Consider the following 23,461-nt stretch of genomic DNA (forward strand, 5'->3'; position numbering starts at 1 on the left):
TGTTGTCATTATGGGGTATTGTTTGTAGAATTTTGAGGAAAATAATGAATTTAATCAATTTTGAAATAAGGCTGTAACATCAAAATGTGAAAAAAGTGAAGCGCTGTCAATACTTTCCGGATGCACTGTATATCAACACATCCAACACAACACAAATATCAACACAAAGTCATCCAGCTTTTATTAATATCTAGCTTACTGCAATGTCAACAAGTGTCTCATACCAGCCACTGAGCAAACGCACAGAGTATCATTATAACATAACTTTCAACACACTCAAATGTATTTTTAGTATGATTGTTTTGACCAAGTAAAACAGTGCTGGGTTACCCCACAATATTAATATGTGTCACGTTTTGGGTTTGTTCATGTCATGTTTCTATGTCTGTCATGTGATTCCCTGTTTGTCATGTGATCCTGCCATGTGTCTTGTCATTGGTTAATTGTCTGATCATTGTTCACAGGTGTCCCTTGTCTTGTCATTAGTCTGTGTATTTAAGCCCTCATGTTTGCCATGTGTCTTTGTCAAGTATTGTTTCCTGTAACCACTGTTCTGAGTCCTTTTAATCTTCATGTTTTTGAGTTTTCATGCCACGCCACGTTTTTGTTTCATGTTTGGTTTTGTTTATAATAAACTGCACTTGGGCTCTCATTTACACTTGCCTCCAGTGGATCCTTTACAATATGTCATATAAAGTGACCTGTATGAGTAGTAATTCAGCACGTGTGGCTGTTTCATTCGAATTAAACAAAATAATGTGAATTTAAATGATCAAACGTAACTGTAACAATGTTCAAGATCAGGGAAGAAGGCAAACTTTAAACGTAACTTCAATCGTAAAATAAACATAAACAACTAAACGAAAGGAGTGGCAGAGGCCGACTGCGGCAAATAAGCGTAATAAAAACAATGAAAAATGTACCAGGCTCTCGGCCCGTCCTGCTTCATACCACAGTAACATTAATAAAACTTTAATACATTAGCTCATCCATGAATATGTTTTCTGCCTGAGTCCTCTCGGATTGCTTTCCATTGGCTGTGGCTTATTTTAATTGATCAAAAGTGTAAAATGATTTCTGTGACACTTGTAAAAGTGTCTCCAAATGGATCATGTGACACTGTGTGTGTGTGTGTTTGTATGTACTGTATATGTGTACTATAGCCTACATACACAAATGTATATGTTAAAATATTTTTATATAGCCTAGCATTTGTAATTAGGCTAATCAATAGAGCAATCAGTATTTAGATTTAGGCTAACTTAATATAATATCAACATTAGCTACATTAACTTAATGTAATATAATTCGTTAAAGAGAAGCAATTAATACAAATTAAAAATGAATTTGCCCATATTGTTTAGCCTAACTTTTTCCCTTTAGTGATGCAAGTCAACAAAACATTTCAGCTACTTAAAAAAACACAAGCAAATAAGCATTTATTTTGCATGTTGTTACTAAGCATGTTTTCTGCTACATTTCTTCACCTTATCACACTATTATGTAACAAAAGCAAAACAAATGCAAGTGGCGCCTCCTTGCTCAGAAGATGCGAGGAACATCACACGATGAGGACCGAGATAGCTATTCACTTGATTTAGTTAGTTAGTCGCTACAGCTGAACATTAAAACGATGAGAACACCTGGACTGAGCATCTGCGCGTGCAGCGACGCTTCTGTGAATGACGGAACCGGCTCCGCCTAAATCCGCTGGTGGAGAGGAGGAGACGAACAGTAGACCAAGAGAGAGAGAGAGAGAGAGAGAGAGAGAGAGGGGGGGGGGGGGGCTGATAAAGGAGGGAGGAACTGCTGAAGAATCAGACCAACTAAGATAAAACGCTGAGAGCCACACCGGGTCTTTGATTATGACGTAGGCAGGATTCTCGAGCGATCAGCGCATCCATCGCGCGCCTCAGCAAGTTGGTGAAGAGACTCGCCGGCGCGCGTGAAGCTTGGAAGCCTCCTCACCTTATAAAGTGCATCGGTGACGAAAGCAATCGCGTGCGCGTAAATTCAGCACTTGGTTCACGAGACAGCTCCAGTGTGTCGGCTTCCCTAACTGGACTCAATTTAAAGAGCCGTTCTTTCAGTACTTTCAGAACACACTCGCACGCATGAACATTAGAAGTGTCATCATATTTCTTGTGCTCATCTAGCTGTGATCCATAGCCCGGGACCATTTTTATTCTCCACTAAATATGTACCAGGGGCATTTGCAGGTAAGACTCTGTTCACATAAGACGTAAAATAATTGTCTTTATATTTATGATGGCTGTTATTTTTATTGTTTTAGACTGCACTGGAAGCATGTTAGGTGCAATTATCCAGTGATCAGTGCATTAAAATCATGTCAAAGTTTTATGAGTCAAGTTGGATTTTGTCCTCCTGTAAAGAGTCTTGCTTGCTGTTGATGTCTATTGTGTTCATTATTTAAGATATATTAATGGCAGATACTGTAGTCTCAGACATGGTAAGTTATTTATACTTTTAAAGAGAAATTCTAGCCAATTTATGTATGATCGATTAAGAAAACCAATGCATGTAAAGCCAGTGCTATTAGTGTACATGACGCAGGTGCCAGTTGGACAATTTAAAAAGTAAAATAGTCTCTTTGCAGAAAAGAAAGGAAAGCAAGTTTCCATCTTCTGTCTTGCTGTGCACTTTAAAGATTTTTTTCGACGCAGTTGCACACTTTGTTGTAGTATCACCAATAGTGATTTACCCAATATTTTGTTGTATCATAAATAGGCCTACACAGCTGAACTTGAAGGAGCAATCCATAAATCACATTATGTGCAAAATGAGACCCACCAGGGTGTTTTGAACATCTATGCTTACTGCAACAATAAGGTTTGATTGTGTTACTTTTGATGAAGATCTGTTAATTATGTAACCGCTAAATTAAAGCAGGCAACGCTTTGTTTACCAAGTCTCACAATTTCCAAGTAATTTACCAGCTGAATATTTTATGACTTCTATTACAGCATCTTAGGAAACCAGAGTAGCTTTTTGATACCCTTTGTCTCTATGGTCTGCTATGTGTCTTCGGTTACCTTCATATCACTAGTCATTGGCTTTATTTGTATTATATTTACAATAATTTGTAATAATACGTTTGTCCAGCATTTCGACACCAACTCATACTTACACATTTGAAAAGCTTCATATCTAATTTAAAACTATGTGCTATATGCAATATTATACGAGAATAATTGTTCAGTTGTGTTATTAATGTTCCAGGAGACAGAAAATAGATTTGTTTTCAGGTAACGGTAATCGGACACTTGATAAGAGTCTCATATGGTCCTATTCATAACTGTTCTCATCATGTTAGAGGCTTTTATTTCAGGCTTTGGGGAGTTGGGGAGAGAAAGATATCACATTTTCTCTGTCAGGTAGGGAGGTAATTTAAGAGGAAATGTTCTCTCTGTGCAAAGCAGATGTTTTATCTGTCCTTCACTGGGTTCTTTGCAGCTCCTCCTTCCCTAAACAGACACACTTATCTTGACAGTGATGGCTCATTCCCCTTTAAAGCCATCTCAGAGTATAAGAGCCAAACAGTTTGCATTTGCACATTATAAGTATAGCACTGCCATGAAGAGTTCAAATCAAATGGTACATTTTCTAAGCAATAATTTGTTGATACTCAAGTTTGCAAGGATGTCACATACTGTAGGGTTGTTCAAAGCTACCTTATCAGTCGTTAACAGATGATCATGCGTTGCTGGTTTTATTAAAGTTAATTTAAAGTGAAACTTTGCTGTATTAAACACCAGCCTCTTACCACACTAGGGGGCATTGGAAATCAGTATATCCCACTGATCATTTTCATAGACCAAATTTCTTTGAGTGTAAGTTCTGTCATTTCATCTTCAACAACACAACATGATTTGATAATAATATATATAATAAAAAAACATGTTTTTTAATACTTGCACAGCATGACAGCTCAGCTGATCATGATATTTCCTTCGCAAAAACAGTGGCTTTGTTCATATATTTATCCTGTGACAATCAGTAAATTGATAGTACATGCAGATAAATAGCTAAGTAGTTTTATTTTAAGAGCTATTTGACCTATTTAAACCAAATATCAGCTCACACCTTAGATGTAACGACACGTGTTATAATTACTATAAATAACTCCAGTTGCTTGGGTGATTCCTGCCCTTTACAGCCATACGGCTGTTTGAGATTAATTTGCAATTCTGTGTTACATTCACTATCAAACATGGGCATCACAAATAGTCTAAAAGTGCAGCTTTCGTGTACGTGATTTGTCTGTCTTGCTTTGGCTAGAATGCGCCACACTCTCCGCCCAAGATAAAGCACCTTAAGGAACGCTGGCAAAAGCTCCTGTGCCTTTTTATCTTCTTATTACTTTAATTAGTCAAGGCATCTTTTGCATATTCAGGAATTAATGGAGTGTCTCTATACCTCTTTGCTCAGTTCAGGCTCTAGTAGTAAGTAATTCTTGTTTTCTAAAACCAAACATGCTTCCTTTTCATCTCCTTTTCATAAATTCTTATCCTGTGTGTCCGATTCCTGAAAGGGATGAATCCTTTTATATAATCCAATAAAGAATATTTGGTGTCACAGTTCAGTATTCACTTAGTGTATCAGTTCCTTTTTCTATAAATCTATTTATTTATTTCCTAAATGATATACAACCATGCCACCATGAAATTACCCATATTAATTATTGATTATACAAATTATGGTTCTTTATAGTTCCCATGCATCACTTTTTAAATCACTCTGCTTTCTGTGTTTGCGGCATTCCAGGCTAATAGTCTAGATCCAGCTTTGGCTGCATTATTTTGCTAGTGAGCCACATTAGACAATATAACTTGCCAAATTGTGTGTACAATGTAAGTTATTCTGTCTTAGCTTGTTTATATAACTGTTGAAATGGAATATGAATTGTATAATTGTATGTATAACTATATAAAAGCAGTAGCCTACCGCACATTCATTTATGCTTTTGTTATATCAGCAATATCAGCATTGTTTTTCTAAAACTCAGTCACATGAAATGTCTTACAGGTGCATTAGGGTAAAATACTTAGAGTCAGTTGTTTTGCTGGCTAATAATTGCCCATTACCCTCAACAGAGCCTCGGTATAGCATTTACTGCGCTCTTCCGGTCTGTTTTTAAATGTATAAAATCAAATAAATGCAATGTTATCCTCCTATTTTCTAAATGCCTGCCTAATGGGTACCTCATAGAGCTGTTGTGTTGTGTAATGCCTTGGTGTGGCTTTGCCTTGTGAATGGAGTCTCCATGATTTCCCACAGGTGTGCAGATACAACCCTGTCAGGTGTTTTCCTACCGCTGCTCTGATAGACTGACAAGCATGAGGTTGGCTTTTTCATGTTTCACCTCTGGTTTCGACAGTGATAGTGCTTTTGGATGGAAGGTGAACGGTAGTTCATCTTGGGATCTCGCCTTTTGAGCTGGGCTCAGAAATAGAGATTGAGACGTGCTTGTGTGACACCTGTGAGTGTGAAATATGTTGGCCCAGATTGCAGCACACTGAGGCCAAGGGGGCTCTCAGAGACCCTACAATTGTGACAGCTATTGATTTATGTGTGAGGGTCTTAATATGACCTTTCAGGGCCTTTCCCTATAGAAAACTCTGAGAAAAAGAAAAGACAGATAGTTTTAGAGAGTCTATCCTCTTAATAGTAATGTAATAAGCATAGATTAATCCTTTGTGGGCTAATGGTGGTTAGATAAATGGTGTTACAAGCAGTGCTGCTATACACGTGATAAAATTACAAGCAAATTATAATAGCGCCCTGCTGGAAACAGCAAAGATACATAACAGCACTCTGCAAACTTTAAAAAATGTGAAGGGAAATGTATTGTGTTTTGTGGCCAACCATCAATTTATGCAGATTCCAGCTCTTTTCAAATGTCTCTCAGAGGTTTAGAATTCTACAAAATTAAAAGACGGCAGGTGCAATCCCTAATGGACCTCTAAAGTGTTTCTTCACTTGCAGACTTAAAGGGATAGTTCCAACGAAAATGGAAATTCTGTAAGCATTTACTCACCCTCATGTTGTTCCAAACCATATGACGATCGTTCATCTGTGGAACATAAAAGACAATATTTTGAGAAACATCTCAGTGTTTTTGAAAATTCTTTTAAATTTTCTTATATTGTGTTCTGCAGAAGAAAGAAAGTCATACAAGTTTGGAACAACATGAGGTTGAGTAAATGATGACAGAATTTTCATTTTGGGGTGAACTATCATTCTTAGTAGAGTCTACAACCAATCAAACACGTTAGAGCTCCATTAGTGACTGCCATGCTCTGATTTCACAGAAGTCTAAACCTCTAAAGACATTTGAGAAGAGCTGAAATCTGTTCACCCCAAAATGAATAATATGTCTTTTACTCACCCTCATGTTGGTCCAAACTTGAATGCTTTCTTCTACATAACAAAAAAGAATATATTTTCAAAGATTTTTTCACCATATTTTATGTAATTTGTAAATGTTAATGGAACACGTTTACATAGCTCAACTGGTACAGCATGGTCCATACAATACCAAGGTCATGGGTTCAGTTTCCAGTGAACATGTATACTGATAAAAAATGTATAGCTTGTGTACTGAGTGTAAGTCTCTTTGGACAACAGCATCTGCCAAATGCATAAATGTAATGCCAAAAAGAGGTTGTGTGACACCTTGTGTGTTATGACTACCATAATGATTTATGTGGTATTTTCAGCGATTACACAATCAGTTTGTCTAGCTGTTGAGAATGCATGTCGCTCAGTATCCGTCACAATAATACTGAAATCCTGTTGATAAAGTCTGGAAGAAGGACAGTGTAATAGAGTGGGCATGTGGCAGCCTTTCAAATAAAATCAGTAGGCCATCTGTCTTACTCAAGGTGTGCTTCTTGACAGGGGGTATTTTTACATCACCGCTTCTCCTATTTGAGTTTTGCATCTCTGGCTCAACTCTTCAAGCTAAATTCCAGAAGAAACAAAAAAGACAAGGGACTATTTTGTCCTTTACCTGTTAAAGCTGATTAGGCTGAGTGTGTCACATCTCTCATGGACACTTATCTGAGAGGACAAAACTCAAGGCCGGCGTGGAAAACAATCAGCAGGAGATCAGCAGGAAAAGAGTCAGGAGAAACAGACCGGAGAAAGTGGAATAAGTGATAGCGTTCGCTTTACCCCTGGAGAATATGTGAGCAGTATTTGTGGAATCTTTATCTAATTTTAGAGAATGATGGCTGGTCTGACGCTGTCACTTCTGTAAGGGCAGTAAATAAATGATGAGGGTCTTACATGAGAGTTGTTAGCAAACGCTGTTATGTAATGCATAAATAAGAGGGTAATTAATATATAATAAATTAGAAATTTTAAAATTTTATGGGTGGAGGGAAAGTTGCAAGGCCAGTGAAAGACTTTCATCAAGAAGCTTCTTTTGATGTACTCAGCTTTACAAATATTGGAAAAGCACGATCCCAGAGTGCAATATTGTGTGTGTTAGCTATGTTTTTTCTTTTCTTTTTGAGGATTCAAAGAAAGCATAAGATTACAGTGTTATTTATTTTTTTAATGTTCATGAATTTAAATATGATGGTATGCAGGGATGTAATTAATGAACAGGAATCAACCAAGGTTGCCATTGAGGGAATAGGAATTTTGCACGTCCTATCCCATAATTCACAAGAATCTCAGCATGAGCTTGGGATATGGAACTATAGTAAAATGAGAAGGTTGGTTAGGAACAATTCCTTTGAGCTTTAAATTCAAACTCATTGCAAGAAGTAGGGCAGTTACCTCTGTCCCTATGTGGTGCCTCATCCATCTCTAAGTGCAGCCATTCATCAGGGTACATGGTGGACTCATCAGCTTTAGGCGTCATATGAGGCTAGGCATCAGGGAAGGCAGGATGCGCTTTGGCGCTGGAAAATTTGGAGAGACAAATATGGACTCTCATCTAATCTCTTTAAAGTGGCACCAGTGCTAGCAGGGGTGCAGCAGCCATTATAACTGGGTGAACATGACTCCCAACCACCCACTTCAGTTGTATTCCATTTTGGAATGTACAATACTACAATTACATTATGTACTTAAAGCTGGCAGCTAGTAGTGTAAACTATCTTTTTGTTCTTGGTGTTAGCTGGGATTTTCAAATCGCAATCACTGCACTTTCTAAAACAATTATGGACCTCTTATAAAAAATGAGGTGATGAACAAAGATACTATAAAGATTCATATTTCCTCCTTAATCTATTCACTCTTTTACATACTCTCTCTCTCTCTCTCTCTCTCTCTCTCTCTCTCTCTCTCTCTCTCTCTCTCTCTCCCATTACTAATTAGCTGAACCAAACCATTATAGAAACTAGTCCACAGAGATCAGAGGAAAAAACAAACAGAGACTGCTCTGATTTTTCAAATTAATGTTTAAAGCTTTGTGCGACACAAAATTGTCTCAAAACTCTATTACGTAACATTTGGTGGAAGCAACCGAATCTGAGAGAATCTTGATATAAACAATCAAGATAATTGCTGTAGAAGAAGGTGAGCTTAATTGCATCAAGTGAGACCAGCAACTGAGGTTGTGGATGCAGTCATATTTCTTCTTTTTGATGTTTGATGTTTGGAAAAGATCTGAATTTTTTTCCATCACACAGCAAGCCGTCTTTAGCTGTAATTGAATCAAAAACCTGACTAAATTCCAGATACTTCAAGCCTTTACAGTATGTTGTCAGCTAGAACATAACGGAATTTAAACGGCATATTTTTAAATAATAGAAGACGTTAAAGAGATAGATCACCCAAAAATTCTGAAACATTATCACACTCACTAACCCTCTTGTCTTTCCAACCCTGTTTGACTTTCATTCTTCCTTGGGACACAAAAGGAGATATTCAGCAGATGTTCAGCTGCTCTCTTGACTTTTTCATACAGTGGAATTGGATGGGGACCAATGGCTGTCCAGCTACATAAAGGATAAAAATATCACCATAAAAGAATTGTAAAATATAGTCCATCTGACTTATGTGTTATATTTCAAGTCATCTGAAACCATAGCTTTGCATGAAGAGATACTGGCAAAAATTTTGCCTTAAAAATCCTCCATGGTCATCATTGACTTTCATTATATGGAAAAGAGCTGCATTTTGCTATAAATAATATAATACTTTCAGCTCCATTTAAAGGGATAGGTCACCCTAAAGTGAAGATTTTGTCATCATTTACTCACCCTTATGTTGTTCAAACCCTGTATGATTTTCTGTCTTCTGTTGAACACAAAAGAAGATATTTTAAAGAGTGTTGGTAACCACTGGCTTCCATAGTAGGAAAAAAAATATTATGGAAGTCAATGGCTACCATCAACGGTCTGGTTACCAACATTCTTCAAAATATCTTCTTTTGTCTTCAGCGTAAGAAAAAAAAAACTCATACAGGTTTGGAACAATTTGAGGGTGAGTAAATGATGACAAAATTTAAATTTTTGGGTGAACTATCCCTTTAACACATTTTAGTGTGCTTAAATACACTCTGATGCATATTTATATCAAACGTTCCCCCAAGACTGAAGTAAAATTAGGGTCCAAAAATTTGTCAGAAAGGCTAATTCTGACTTTTGGCATCCTGAAATGCATGAGACAGCTCTTTGGACACAGTATTTTATTATATGCGCTGTAAGCTGGCACTTCATGGCACTTGCTGATAAATAGAGCTGAAAATCAGGAATTAGACCTCTAAAGATATGCATATTAACCCTAATATGCCAACCAAAACATTGTTGCACTGCCATTACAGGGGGCAAAGTACAGAAAGCAACAACAACACTGGCAGGCAGTTTGGGGTTTACCTCAGTAGAGGGCTTTTTAAAGAGACTATTTTTAAGAGACTACTTCAGCAGGGGACAGTGCCTCCAGCACAGCTGTGACCTAAACCCTTGCCTGGTCCCATCTGTTCCACACAAGCTCACATGTGCTGAGGTCAAGTGGTGCTGGCATGATGAATTCCCTACCCAGAAACAGAAGAGATCATGCTGCATACAGTATAAAATGTCAAAGGACATCATGCTATCTATCCTTTAGATGACCATGCTTGACAGGAGTGTAGTGCAAACAGGAAAGACAGAGAAAGGCATAGGAGACTGTGTAGGAGTAGATTGACTAGATTGCAAGATAGGAAAACAACATTTGTTGCATGGCACACCACACTGGGCTGAAGCGTTGAAACCTAAGCTCTCTTCCGAAAAGCCAGTGAACGGCCTACGGATGGAGCATTTTAGGCTAGATACTTTGTTTTGGCCAAATTCTGAGGCAGAATCGCACATATCCTTCATGGAGAAGTCAATCCCATGATGCATTATGACAAGCTCAGAAATTATGATTTTACACTACTGTTCAAAAGTCTAGGGTTGGTAAGATTTGTTTTATGTTTTTGAAAGAAGTCTCTTGCTCATTTATGCATTTATTTGATTTCAAAAGTACAGTAAAACAGTAATATTGTGAAATATTATTATAATTTAAATCCAGTTTTCTAATTTAATATATTTTAAAAATGTATTTATTCATGTGGTGGCAAAGTTGAGTTCTTAGCAGCCATTACTCCGGTCTTCAGTGTCTGATTATTTCAGAAATCATTCTATGCTGAACAGCATTGATTTGTAATAGACATCTTTTGTAATATTATTCTAAATGATATAATAATAAAAGTCTTTACTCTCAATTTTTTTCAATTTATTCCATTCTTCTTTTTAAAAATATCTTACTGACTTTTGAATGGTAGGGTAAATACATGTATACATGTATGTTCCTTGTACATTTAATTAAATACTAAAAAGTATCAATACAAATATTTCAGTGTAATTAAAAGTTAATACTTTTTAGTATTTGTGTGTTATTATGAGTATTATGCCGTTATCTTAGCAGCAACACACTAACATTACACAGTTATTGCTATTGGTGCGGTGCGCAGTGTAAAATACAACCATGAAGAATTAGTGTAAATTATTCAGAAAATCATTCATCCAAATGTTTTATGAATAGTTTGCATTTTTAAATTCATTCTGCTTGCGTTTCTTCATGGACTAGACCCATTTTGAATTGCCTTAATCTGATAGAATTAAGCATGTGTTGGGTTAACAATAAATAAATCCAAAAATACATAAACTGTGAGTATTCATAGGAAGGGTAAAGAGGACTGTTGACGGGACTGTTTAACTCTGCAAACAGTAGCACATGTTTCTATTTTGGTCTGATAAAACAGCCCATCTTTTGGTCACCTCTGATGAGCTTAACCTTTTAAATCACTCACGGTCCTCAAATACTTGAGGTCCAACAAGCACATTCAGCTAGCTCTGTTTGCACCAATCAGTAGTAATCTTTGACAAACAGATCACGGACAAACTTAAACCGCACATATGAGCGAGCGAGAGCTAGGGAATACGGTTGTATTACAAACACTGACACGAGACATTGGCCTATACATGCACATTTCCACCAGGTGTTCAGGGATACAATGTGTGTGTGTGATTGTGTTTGTCTGTGTGTGCTAGACTGACCCCTAACCACAAAGTCTGGCTCTACTGTCATGGGACTCGACTCGTCGAAACACAGATGGCTTTCTCAGGTAGCGGCTGTGTAGTGTAAGAACTTTCTCTATGGAATTCCTTCTGCTGAAACACCTGGTTTTCCCAGCCAAACTCACTTCTTCCTGAAGCACACTCCCAACGAATTATCACAAGTACACACCACTATAAATCTACCCGCAAAAGCTTGTATTCCTCCCATCATATTTAGCTGGGGGGTTGATATATATAGCCTATCCACTGGATTTCTTATGGCCCCTATCAATCATATACATTTTTCAATTATAATGCACATCTAAAGTCTTTTATTGTTATTTTTTTGTAAACAATACGTGCACTATTAATTCAATTAAATATACTTTCCTTGTGAAATTATTAATAGTAATCAATGCTAACCAGTTTATTTAGAATAATATGACTCTAGACTTGAACATATCTACTGTCATAATTCTTTAGTTACCCAGTACTTTGCTTTGTCAGCATTTATGACAAGCTCTTACTGTATATCATACACTTTCAGGCAAAGCCAACAGTCTATAAAACGCAGCTGAAAACAATTATAATCTTATAATCAATTTGAAAGGTCACGTTTTAGTGTCACAACCAGTTTCCATTTCTCCAAAGACATCCTACTAAATTGGATGATGTGAGTGCATCATAGAAATAGCTCCTTATAATGAGAGCAGTTAAGCATGGCAGATAATTCCTCTGGTGGCAGGGGGCTGTTTGTCAGCAAATAGAGTAAAGTGGATTCTTGCCGCCAGTGAGGAACCAGTACATTACTGTTTGCTTTGTGGAACAAATTGAGTGGTAACAGATAAAAAGAAAATCACGTACAACCCAATGAGAAAAAATGTTTGAATAAACTAAAATAATCTATCTACAATAATTAAGGTGGAGGCTGATTACTCAAAGTCATATAGTGAGACAGATGGTATTTGCACCCAGTGTAAACATTTTTTAATTATCTAGTAACACGGATTATAAATTAGTCTACTATTTATATATGTGACCACTTTCCACAAGATTCCCTGTGTTTAGTGTTCTTGGTCTTGCTGTGTCTGGTTTATTTTCCTGTATTTAGTTCCTGTTTCTATAGCTATCCTTGTTGATCTCCATGGTTACTACAGTCCCACACCTGTTCCTCATTATCCCTCTTGTTACTCAGTGTATTTATACCCTTGTGTTTCAGTCTGTAGTTATCAGTCATTGTCTTTGTTGTAAAGCTGTTGCGTCTCCTGTGTCTTCATGTTTGGAACATTACCATTGGCTTCTTGTTTGGATTATCCTTGCATTTATATGTTCATAAAGACTTCTTTCTAAAAGATCCTCACCTCTGTAGCAGGGACAAATATCTGTTAATGTGCCATACATATATACACCACCATTCAAAAGTTTGGGATCTTTCATTTAAATAAATTAATACTTTCAGCAAGGATGCATTAAATCGATCAAAAGTGTTAGTAAAGACATAATGTTACAAAAGGTTTCTTTTTTTTTTTTTTTTTTAATTAATGCTGTCCCTTATAAGAATCCTTAAAAAAATATAAAGGTTTCCAAAAATATATTTAGCAGCACAGCGGTTTTCAACTAATACTAAGTAATGTTTCTTGAGCACCAGATCAGCATATTAGAATGATTTCTGAAGGATATTGTGACGCTGAATACTGGAGTAATGGCTGCTGATAATTCAGTTTTGCCATAACAGGAATAAATTACATATTTAAAAATATATTAAAATAGAAAAGAGTTAAAATATAATATTTCACAACATTACTGTACATGTACAATTAATATAATATTTGTGCATTTACATTCGGTATGGAATATACTCACCCACACACACACACACACATAATTAGTAATTATGAATAGTATAATTACACATACGATGCAACAACAACAACAAAAACACCAATACATGTGCTGGATGTACCCTCTAGGATTTCCAGCATTCAGATCACGAACGCAAATCACTCACCATCTTTGACAAAAAGAGAATTCCCTTAAATATTCTGTATGATGACAATGATCTACATTCATCAGCTGACCTCATAAATTCTGATGTCACGTATATTTTAATCTCAGACACGTCCTTTGCAGGCTGAACAGATTGTCTATATTTTTAACCCAAATGATTTCTGATTATCATGGTATACCAGTCCAACTAGCAAACCCTCAAGCAGTGGACCATGTCAATTAAATCCCATCCTCAGGCACAGATCCTATCCAGCAGTGTCTGCCAAAGCAAAGGTCAGTCATGAGCCAGGCCCTGGCATGAAATTCTCAAGTCTGAGACTGAAAGCAAAGGAAAACAGCTGTGTCCAAAGTCATTTATTCAATTTAAATCTCACATTGATAATACTTTGCCTCTTTAAGATCTTGTACTTATTATCTCAATTTATCTTGTCACTTAATTTATTTTAATTATCTCATTTGTTTTGTCTTTGTAATATCTGAGGTATTTTCCAGTCTATTGTTATAGTCGATTTATTTAGGGCTGGTAAATTAGTGACAACAGGCAACCGAGGAACATGCCAGGAGCTTAACAACAAAGCTGTGTGACTGAAAAGGAAAAAAATAGGATTAAAAACAATAAACAAATATCGGTTTTGAAATGAGACCATTGTTGTTCTCAGTGGCTTAGACAAGGCTTCATAAAAACTGTACTGTCCCTTTAAATTGCAATCTGACGCTCTGTGCCATGTATTGATAATAAATAAAACAGCTGGTGATGAACTCACTCAGTAATTGCTACTTCAGGGGAAATACGTTTATGCCCAATCTTTTCCCAACTTCATTCACTGTAGTTCTGGATTGCCTTGCGTCACATTTGTGACCCGCCGTGTTGTTTTAGGAAATGAGGATGGATGGCATGATTACTCCGATCTCTCCGTGGCTTGTGCAATCAAAACCATGGTACTTGTCTAATCTCACACGGAGCCCTTGCTCTCCAGTGCAGCCATGAAGACAAGTCTGACAAAATGGCCCTCCGCGATGAAGTCCTCAGCAAAATTTCGGTGATTAGTTTATGCAGATTGACATTTATACGGCCATGGTAGAGCTCGCGTCTTACGCTCTCTATCAAAAAAGCACTCGAGTGAAAACACAGCCTTGTAGCTCTATAGCCTCTATCATTTGTCAGTCCCAAAATCTATGCTCCTCTTCTCAACCTCCTGAGACTGATTGCAACCAGCACTTCATGTTTTTTCTCTCACATGGAAGAATATTGCTGATGAACAGATCAAATCATGCAGTGCACATTTTTCACTTGGAGTGATGGAGAAGGAACAAGAAAAAGCGAAAAGGGGATGATGAATTTCTTTTTCATCTTTGAGTGCATTATGCACACTTGAAAGCAGCTTTGCAACTCCATACCTTGAGATCAATAGGTGGAAGTGGGCTAATGGCCAGTCTAAATTTGTCTGGATTGTTGAGGGGGGACGCCGTGGGCTTCCAGTGCACAGGGCCTTCAGTAGGTACAAATTTCACTTTACTGTGATGCCCCTGCAACACAATCCCTGAGTACTACATATTGATCTGAGCTGTTGGGCTTACGCACTAAACTAAACACTTTCACGGCTTTCTGCCACATATAGGAGCTCTTATTTCCAATCACTGTGCTATATTTAGTAATGGCAAGGTACCTATAGTAGCCCCCTTTTTTTTTTCTTTTTTTTTTTTTGCTCTTTTATAGATAGGATGTGAAGGAGAGGTAGAATGAGATCGAACTGTTCCAGCTCACTCACACCATCCACCAGGGTTGTGAGCCATTCAGATCTGAATTGAGAAAGCCTTTTAAAATTCAATAAAATTTCTAAATTCCAATTGAGGTAACAAATGCAGGATTCATTTGCAAGGAAGTAGTATTAACCCTTAAATGCATGAATGTTTCACCAATCATTATTACATATTCAGGCCTTTAGTGACCTGTATCTATATCTAACATAGATGGAATCTATCTGCCGCAATCTTATAAAACTCTCCTTGTAATTCTCTCTTTTGTAATTTATTTTTTCACAAGCAGAGTAGCTAGCTATACAAATGTCTGAGTTGAGACTGGGCTGTGACTGATGAAATTCATGGCAATTGACAAAAACAATATTGTTACAGGAAGTGTAGGCATCAATGATAATATATAAAAAAGAAAAGAATAGTCTTTTTGAATGATTTTGTAAATATTATTTGTAAACATTCAAGATAAAATTATATATGTATATATTTTGTCTTGATGTAATTTTTTGAAATAATATTTACAAATTATTCAGTTAGACAGTTAGAATTTGTTTTTATTATCCTTGTTTTTTCCCCCTCTTCTTGTCCATAGAAAATTAAAGGGACATTTCACCCCCCAAAAATAATTTATTCTATCGTTTACTCACCCTCATGCAATTCTAAACCTGTATGACTTTATTTATTATGTTGAACAAAAATTATAATTATTAAACTATCCCTTTATCATATCTGTACATGCCACCCCCTTTTGAGTTCCTCTTGTCTTCATCATATACCTGATAAAAAATTACAGAAGAAAATAAATCATGGACATTGAGTGTCCTTTCAGTAAAACAATGTCCAGGTCAAACATCCTGATTACACCTTGCTCCTGGTGCATTGCCGAGCATGTGAAATGGGTTAAATGAGTCTGTCTGGTGGCGAGCGGCTCTGATGGCCTCATGTGCAGCTGTGAATACAACCGAGTGATTTCAAAGCAATCTGACGTGGTGCCCATGAAAACAGAGGCGATAAAGCCAGCACCGGTATCTGGCCTCTCTCAGCATTACGTGTGAATGGTTTCTGTTCTCCTAATCTGCTTTCCAGATGTGTGGCTTAGAGCTGCCATATCAGGACATCAAGCTTCCTTTCAAAGCCGAGGCCAAGCGATTCAGCAGTGGTTGTGACTAGAAAGCGCCCAGCTGGTTAATGCCTGTGTCTCAGGCAATGCATAACACCCAATAAAAGCCGTCCTCCCATTAGAAACGTGGAAGGACTCAGGCCACTTTGTTACAGATTTTTAGAGGGGATTATAATAGGATTGAGGCCAACATTTGTGATAGTGACTTTAGTAAGGATTCTGATCCTGACCATATTTCACATTTAACAGCCAGTACATGCTTGTAAAACATGGACGTTACTGCGGGACCTGGAAGGTGCCACACATACAGTATACATTTTTTTTTTTTCATGGTGGGGACCTTCCATTGACTTGAAATGTCTCGGTTACGTATGTAACCCTCGTTCCCTGAAGGAGGGAACGGAGACGTAGTCGGACATAGCGTACTGATTGGGATCGCTTTGAGAGACCAATCTACTTCGAGTGTAATAAAATGATCCAATGCACATTGGCATGCAATAATTGCATCAGCTGCTCTGCCTCGCAGCGCGAGCATATAATGAGCAGCAGGTGCATCGCATCTTTGTTTTTCCGCTGAGGAGCCGAGCGGAGCCTGGAGTCAGCGGTGGTCCAGCAATAGTGGCGATGGGACTACGTCTCTGTTACCTCCTTCAGGGAACGAGGGTTACATACGTAACCGAGACGTTCCCTTTCAGTTCAGTCACGTTCGACTTAAATTCTCCAAATTAAAACGCCACTGAGTGCTGCCACCTTCCAGTGCCTAGCGAAAGCCTCCTGGGGGGGTATGGTGCGTCTTGGGATTGATACGCCAACCTCTGTGGGCCAACCTCTGCTTGTAGACAGCCTTTCCTTTCTGCTGGCCTCTGTAACAGACGAAGAGCTGGTTTGAGGTCCTGAGACTTTGTGTTCTGTTCACGTACAGGCGCAGAGAGCGGACGGGACAGAGAACAGCCAGGGCTGGGTCTGCCTCCTCCAGGGGCAGCATTTGCAGGTTCACCATCTGGTCCCGAAAGGGAGTGGTAGGAACTTTGGGCACATATCCAGGCTGGGGTCTCAGGATTATGTGAGAGTCGGCCGGCCCAAAATCCAGGCACGATTCATCGACCGAAAATGCGTGCAGGTCCCCTACCCTCTTGATAGAGGCCAAAGCAAGCAGGAGAACTGTTTTTATAGACAGGACTTTTAACTCTGCTGTCTGCAATGGCTCAAAGGGAGGTCTCTGCAGTGCCGTCAGCACCAGAGATAAGTCCCAAGAGGGTACAGGGGGTATTCAGTCTCCTCATGCCCCTCAGGAACCTGATGATCACGGATCTCCACGGACCTCCCATCAACTGCATCGTGATGTGCGGCAATAGAGGCAACATACATTTTGAGGGTGGAGGGAGACAGTCCTGCTCCAACCCAACTTGCACGAAGGAAAGCACAGTACCGATCGAACATCTTCGATGGTCTTCTCAGTGAAGAACACCACTCAACAAACAGGTTCCACTTCAGGGCGTAAGCATGCCTCGTAGAGCGTGCTCTCGCAGAAGTGATGGTGTCTACAACAGCTTGTGGTAGATCACCTAGAACCTCCACGTCCTGTCCAGGGACCAGACATTGAGTTTCCAGAGGTCTGGACGCAGGTGCCATACGGTGCCCCGTCTCTGAGAGAGGAGGTCCTCCCTCAGAGGAATGGGCCAGGGAGGGGCTGTCGAGAGGAGCATCAGTTCGGGGAACCAGGTCCGGTGTGGCCAATAAGGGGCAACTAGCAAGACCTGCTCCTCTTCCTCCCTGACTTTACACAGTGTCTGTGCAAGAAGGCTCACTGGGGGAAACGCATACTTGCGCAGGCCCCAGGGCCAGCTGTGTGCCAGTGCATCCGTGCCGAGGGTCCCCTCGGTCAGGGAGTAAAACAACTGGGATGAGTCCGGAGAGGCAAACAGATCTATCTGTGTGGCCCTGAAGTGGTCCCAAATCAGCTGGACCACCTGGGGATGGAGTCTCCACTCTCCCTGGGCCACAGGCTGTCGTGAGAGCTCGTCGATGGCATGATTGAGCAGGCCGTGGATATAAGTGGCACAAAGCGACCTCAGATGCTTCTGACTCCATAGGAGGAGATGGCGGGCTAGTTGCGACATGCAAGGGGAGCGTAGAATGTGCACTCGACGGCACACGGCAAGCTGAACGCTCAAGCCCTTATGAGAAAGGCAAGACGAACAACGTGCCGACGTGATCATGCTCTCATGAGAAAACATGAACCACCCACGAACACAGTCTCAGCATGTTTGTGATGCGATAGAGGAGTGAGGGGCCCACAGGGATTGGTTACCGGGTGGGGAAGCCCTCACTGTAATCCTCAGGTCACCCTGTCAATTCAAAATAGCCCTTTTCTGATGCACCAGAAGAGGAGCTAGATCGGGGTATAGATGAGGGGAGTCCACCTCATTTGAGGCACTTGAGTCTAGACTGTGCATCTAGAGCACCGAATGACGCGCGCTGGGTTGCCATGACAACCTGCGCTGTCAGCCGGCAGCTCAACGGCACATGGCACACTGAGTGGCTCAATCCTTTACGAGAAAGGTGAGACGAACAACGTGCCGACGTGGTCATGCTCTCATGAGAGAACATGAACCACCCACAAACGCAGTCTCAACACGCTTCAGCCCAGGCATGTGAAACAGTGATCGTGGCCGTCAAATGAGGATAGGAAACGACCGCATCCAGAAACACACGGTTTGAATGACATGTATGCTCTTTCAGTAAACTGCTCTCTCTGGTACCGAGCATACAGGATCATGGTCGTGGCTACACAAACAGGACGATAGTGTAAGCCTGATGTGAACACTCAAATTTTCATTGAAAGCGCAACGTTCGAGCTGTGAAAACAGCTGCTTTGCTGTCTGTGAGATCGTGGCCAGCGCTGTCTTTCGCTGTGTAATCCAACACCAGCTTTGAAGAGACAATCTCCCGAAGAAGCAGACTCGTTTTCTTCTTTTTTGAAGTTAAAACACTCTCAGATAAGATTGCAGAGCAGGAACAGTACAACCGCTCGGCTCCGAAGCGAAAAGCAAAGATACAACGCACCTGCTGCTCATTACCCCCAATTTCCACCAGATGCGTAACGGCTGCGGAACGGCTCCGCTGCGTGACAGCTCCGTGTTCCGTCGTCCGTCAATACCCACCAGGTCCGGATTTGTTGCGGAACGGCTGCGGTCATGACTGACAGCTGACGTCACGAGGCCCCATGTAATCTCGCGAATTCTGGTGTGATCGCGCGATATGTAGTTTCTATAAACAATCAAACTAATCAAACAATCCTGCAATGGCTACTTAATTAAAAATTTTAATGTGTTTTTAACCTGTATAGCTATATAACTCCTCATTACGAGTACATAACTAGCTATTTGCTTTCTATCTTTATTTCTTGGACAAAAATAGTGACTTACCATCCACACCAATCACTTCTGCTATAGTTTTCCACGCCGCATCCTTTTTAATGTTGTCCTTATAAAAAGGATGTGAGGGGTCATAGATGATGGGTTGATTCTGTACCGCAATAATCAGCATTTCTTCATCCATCGTGTCAACGGGGTTAAAACTTCAACAAGCCTGTCTCCGCCCATTATGACGTTTTCAAGGTGTAGTGTAGGGAAATATGAGCGCGGTGTATTTTATTTTGAAAATTAAACGGATCTTTTATTTTGTTTCTGGCTGTTCTGTTTTGTCACTCGACTTCCTGTCCTGCGTACTCTGCCCTGTAGTGCTGCGGAGCGCTCCGGCATCCGGCAAAAATAGAAGCTCTGCGTATCTGCTCCGGAGGGCTGCGGATCGCCGGAGTCGGAACGCAGCTGTACCGCATTCAGTGGAAATACACTCATTGACTTTAATGGAAACCTATTGACTCCGCCGCCGTGCCGGAGCCGTAACGCAGCCGGTGGAAATTGGGGGTTATATGCTCGCGCTGCGAGGCAGGACAGCTGATGCAATTATCGCATGCCAATGTGCATTAGCTCGTTTTATTACACGAGAAGTAGATTGGTCTCTCAAAGCGATCCCAATCAGTACGGTACGTCCGACTATGTCGAATGTGACCGAACTGAACCAAACTGTTCACAAACCTTTTGGCATTTTTAGGTTTAGATTTAGTTTATTTAGCTGTTTATTTAGCCATTGGCTATGTGATTTCAGGTTTTACTATCATTAATGTAAGCAAAACCTTATCCACACATACACACGTTGGGTGTTCAATATTTATGGGGACATTCGTTAGAAATAATGATTTTTATACTGTACAGCCTATATTCTATCCCCAAACCATAACCCTACCCATCACAGAAAACTTTCTGCAATTTTACAATTTCAAAAACATAATTTAGTATGATTTCTAAGCTATTTTCCTCATTGGGACCAAAAAATGTCCCCACAATGACAAGGATTTTGGATATTGCCATCTTTGTAGGGATATTTTGTCCCATAATGTAGGCTTTACCAGGACCACACACACACACACACACACACCTTTTGTCAAATATGAATAGATGAATTCTCAGCTATTCCTTACAATGTCAGCAGTAAGGAAATAATTTCTAGATCCCAAAACATCTTGTTGGTAAATGTGCTCTTCTCCCATGATCCATTTTGATTTGAAATTTCACAAAGCTTATTATTGACTATAATGTAAAGCAGAAATGTATAGTTGTTATCTTAAGGGGTTATTTTTCGTGTCATAATTCTCTCAACAGGGCATATATACTCAGCAAAAAAAAAGTCCTCCCACTTTCAACTGCTTTTTTACCAGGGCTGAGTTTCCCGATAACGTTGTCTCTTAGCGCGCTACGAAGACTCTTAAGGTATAACTTAACTGAAGGTATACCATTTCTAGGTGTGTTCCCCGAACTATACCTTAGGAAGCTGCTTAAGATATACCTTCTTACGTGCGACGTTACCCAGTGCTGTCCGTGGTGATGGTGCTGAATTGGTTGATATCGATGGCTCGAAATCAATTATTCTCTTGTGCAGGGGCTGTTTATGTGAGAAAGCGGTGTTCTTTATAAAATAAGCACTTCAGAAATAGTTTAAATTGCATTTATTAGGACTCATGGGATATTTAAAAAAATAATCCAAACTATAATAGCCTATAATAGCCTTACCTACATAAAATTGTAGGTTATCATATATTGCTGCCATAATCATTTTAATTTTTTATGTGCTTTCTTCTCTTTCCCATTTTTGTTCCCAAATATTGTTCTTGTAAATGCTTTCCAGCATTTCAGTAAATAAAAGTGTACGTCACGTACGGTGCTCGGCAGTGATCAAAAAGGATTTAAACAATGGATTTTGAATCTCTTCTTGTAAACTCAGAGATGTGGATTCAGATGGCAATTAAATTACCACACGACCTGTTTGTCAAAAAACAGTAGGTACTAATTTGGCCAGGGATTTTTACGCAGGTTGGGTGAGAAAAAACACTGATATGGATTCGGACGGCACTAAAATCACCGACTTACCCCTGTAAATGTTTAAAATACCGGACGAGCCCATGAGAAACAATATTAGCGTCCGAACAGAACTTAACTGACAGTAGCCTATGCTTTCACTGGCCTTTAAAAGCGCTCTTTAATTAAAATAAATTTATAAAATTGTATTATAATAATATAATTAAAATTCTAACAACAATCAGTGTAATGACAATTTTATTCTTTGCATGAAAACACTTGAATTAGCCTAAATGAACACTGTCTGGGTGTATTAAAACTTCTGAATTATATTCATATAGACCTGCAACAGTGATAAGGTAAAGCTAAGAGTGGTCCAGACCAACCTTCCGAAAGTATGACTTACAGAAGGTATACTTAACTAAGAACGTTTCGGGAAACACGTATTAACGATAAGGTACAGCTTAAGGTGTAACTTAAGAACGACGTAGCGTTAAGAAGGTTTCGGGAAACCCAGCCCAGCAAATTTCGTATTATGTGTAAATATGAACATAAAAAGATTGAACAACTGAGACATAAATGAAACAAATGTCACAGACATTTGATGAACAGAAATGGAATAATCAATCCCTGAACAAAGCAGGAGTCAGTATAAAAAGTAGCAGTCAGCAAGTAGCCTATTTGGTGTGGCCAGCAGCTGCTTTAAGTGCTACAGTGCATCTCATCCTCATGGACTGTAGCAGATTTTCCAGTTGAAGCCATTAGATGTTACTCCACTCTTCCACCAAGGCACTTGCAAGTTCTCAAACCTTTCTGGGGGGACACACGGTTACATATGATTTGGCACTGCAAGGATGATCAGCTGTCTCCACTGTCTTAGGCGTCTTACATTACAGACTTTGCAGTTTATTTCTCTGTTCACATCATCGGACACAGCTACAGTGAGTTGTTCAAAATCTTTCTTTTTAGTAAACTCTTTGTACACAAACAATGTTCTCAATGCTGGAGTTCATGTGTAGAGCCCCTGGTGATACTTTGAGCAAAGTTTCATGTTGTGTCGAGCCTTCTTAGTGTAAAAATAGCAATTTTTGATGCTATCATAGAAGTCCCCCAAGCACTCCCATTCAAAAGGCAATTTGACCGAAAACAAAAATATGGTCAAACTTAAAAGTGGCGTTTCCATTCTAATTATGCTTTTAAATGAATGTTTGCCTTGGGTAGATTAACAAAAAGACCCTAGGTTGCATTTTGGCGAGAGTTACCCTTTAAACCCTTTCCAATAAAGATCTTTAAAGCTTATTTGGATTTTACAAAATTATCTTTAAAGGTGCAGTGTGTGATTTTTAGCGGCATCTAGTGGTGAGGTTTACGAATTGCAACCAAAAAAAATTACGATGGCTGACAGGAAAAGATGTCATCGTCTGAGACAGCAGAGAGTAGCCAGTTAAGCAATGAGATTTCTTTATAAAGATCACTTAAGAAATGATGTTTACTTCATTATTCAGTAAAATGATATGTTATTGCGATTATTATTGTTAATTGTTAATCATTGTATCAGTGTTTTATTCGCTGACTTTAGCTAGCTTCTTTGCACGAAGAACAAC

At 39.2% G+C, this 23,461-nt stretch overlaps 1 protein-coding gene across 4 annotated transcripts in view; it reads left to right on the top strand.

Moving 5' to 3' along the window:
- The first annotated feature begins 1,819 nt into the window (after window positions 1-1,819).
- pex5la (peroxisomal biogenesis factor 5-like a) overlaps window positions 1,820-23,461 on the top strand; it is an 85,775-nt gene continuing 64,133 nt past the window's right edge. For 3 of the 4 annotated variants that reach the window (XM_084128200.1, XM_084128202.1, XM_084128203.1), the window contains exon 1: window positions 1,844-2,219. In XM_084128200.1, the coding sequence (XP_083984326.1) occupies window positions 2,199-2,219 (21 nt within the window). In that variant the 5' untranslated portion in view covers window positions 1,844-2,198. Of the gene's footprint in view, window positions 2,220-23,461 lie in introns of all 4 variants that reach the window. The other variant, XM_084128201.1, reaches the window with a different exon arrangement.

This window comes from Abramis brama (assembly GCF_963993115.1).
Source record: "Abramis brama genome assembly, chromosome: 11".
In the NCBI taxonomy this organism is placed as follows: Eukaryota; Metazoa; Chordata; class Actinopteri; order Cypriniformes; family Leuciscidae; genus Abramis; species Abramis brama.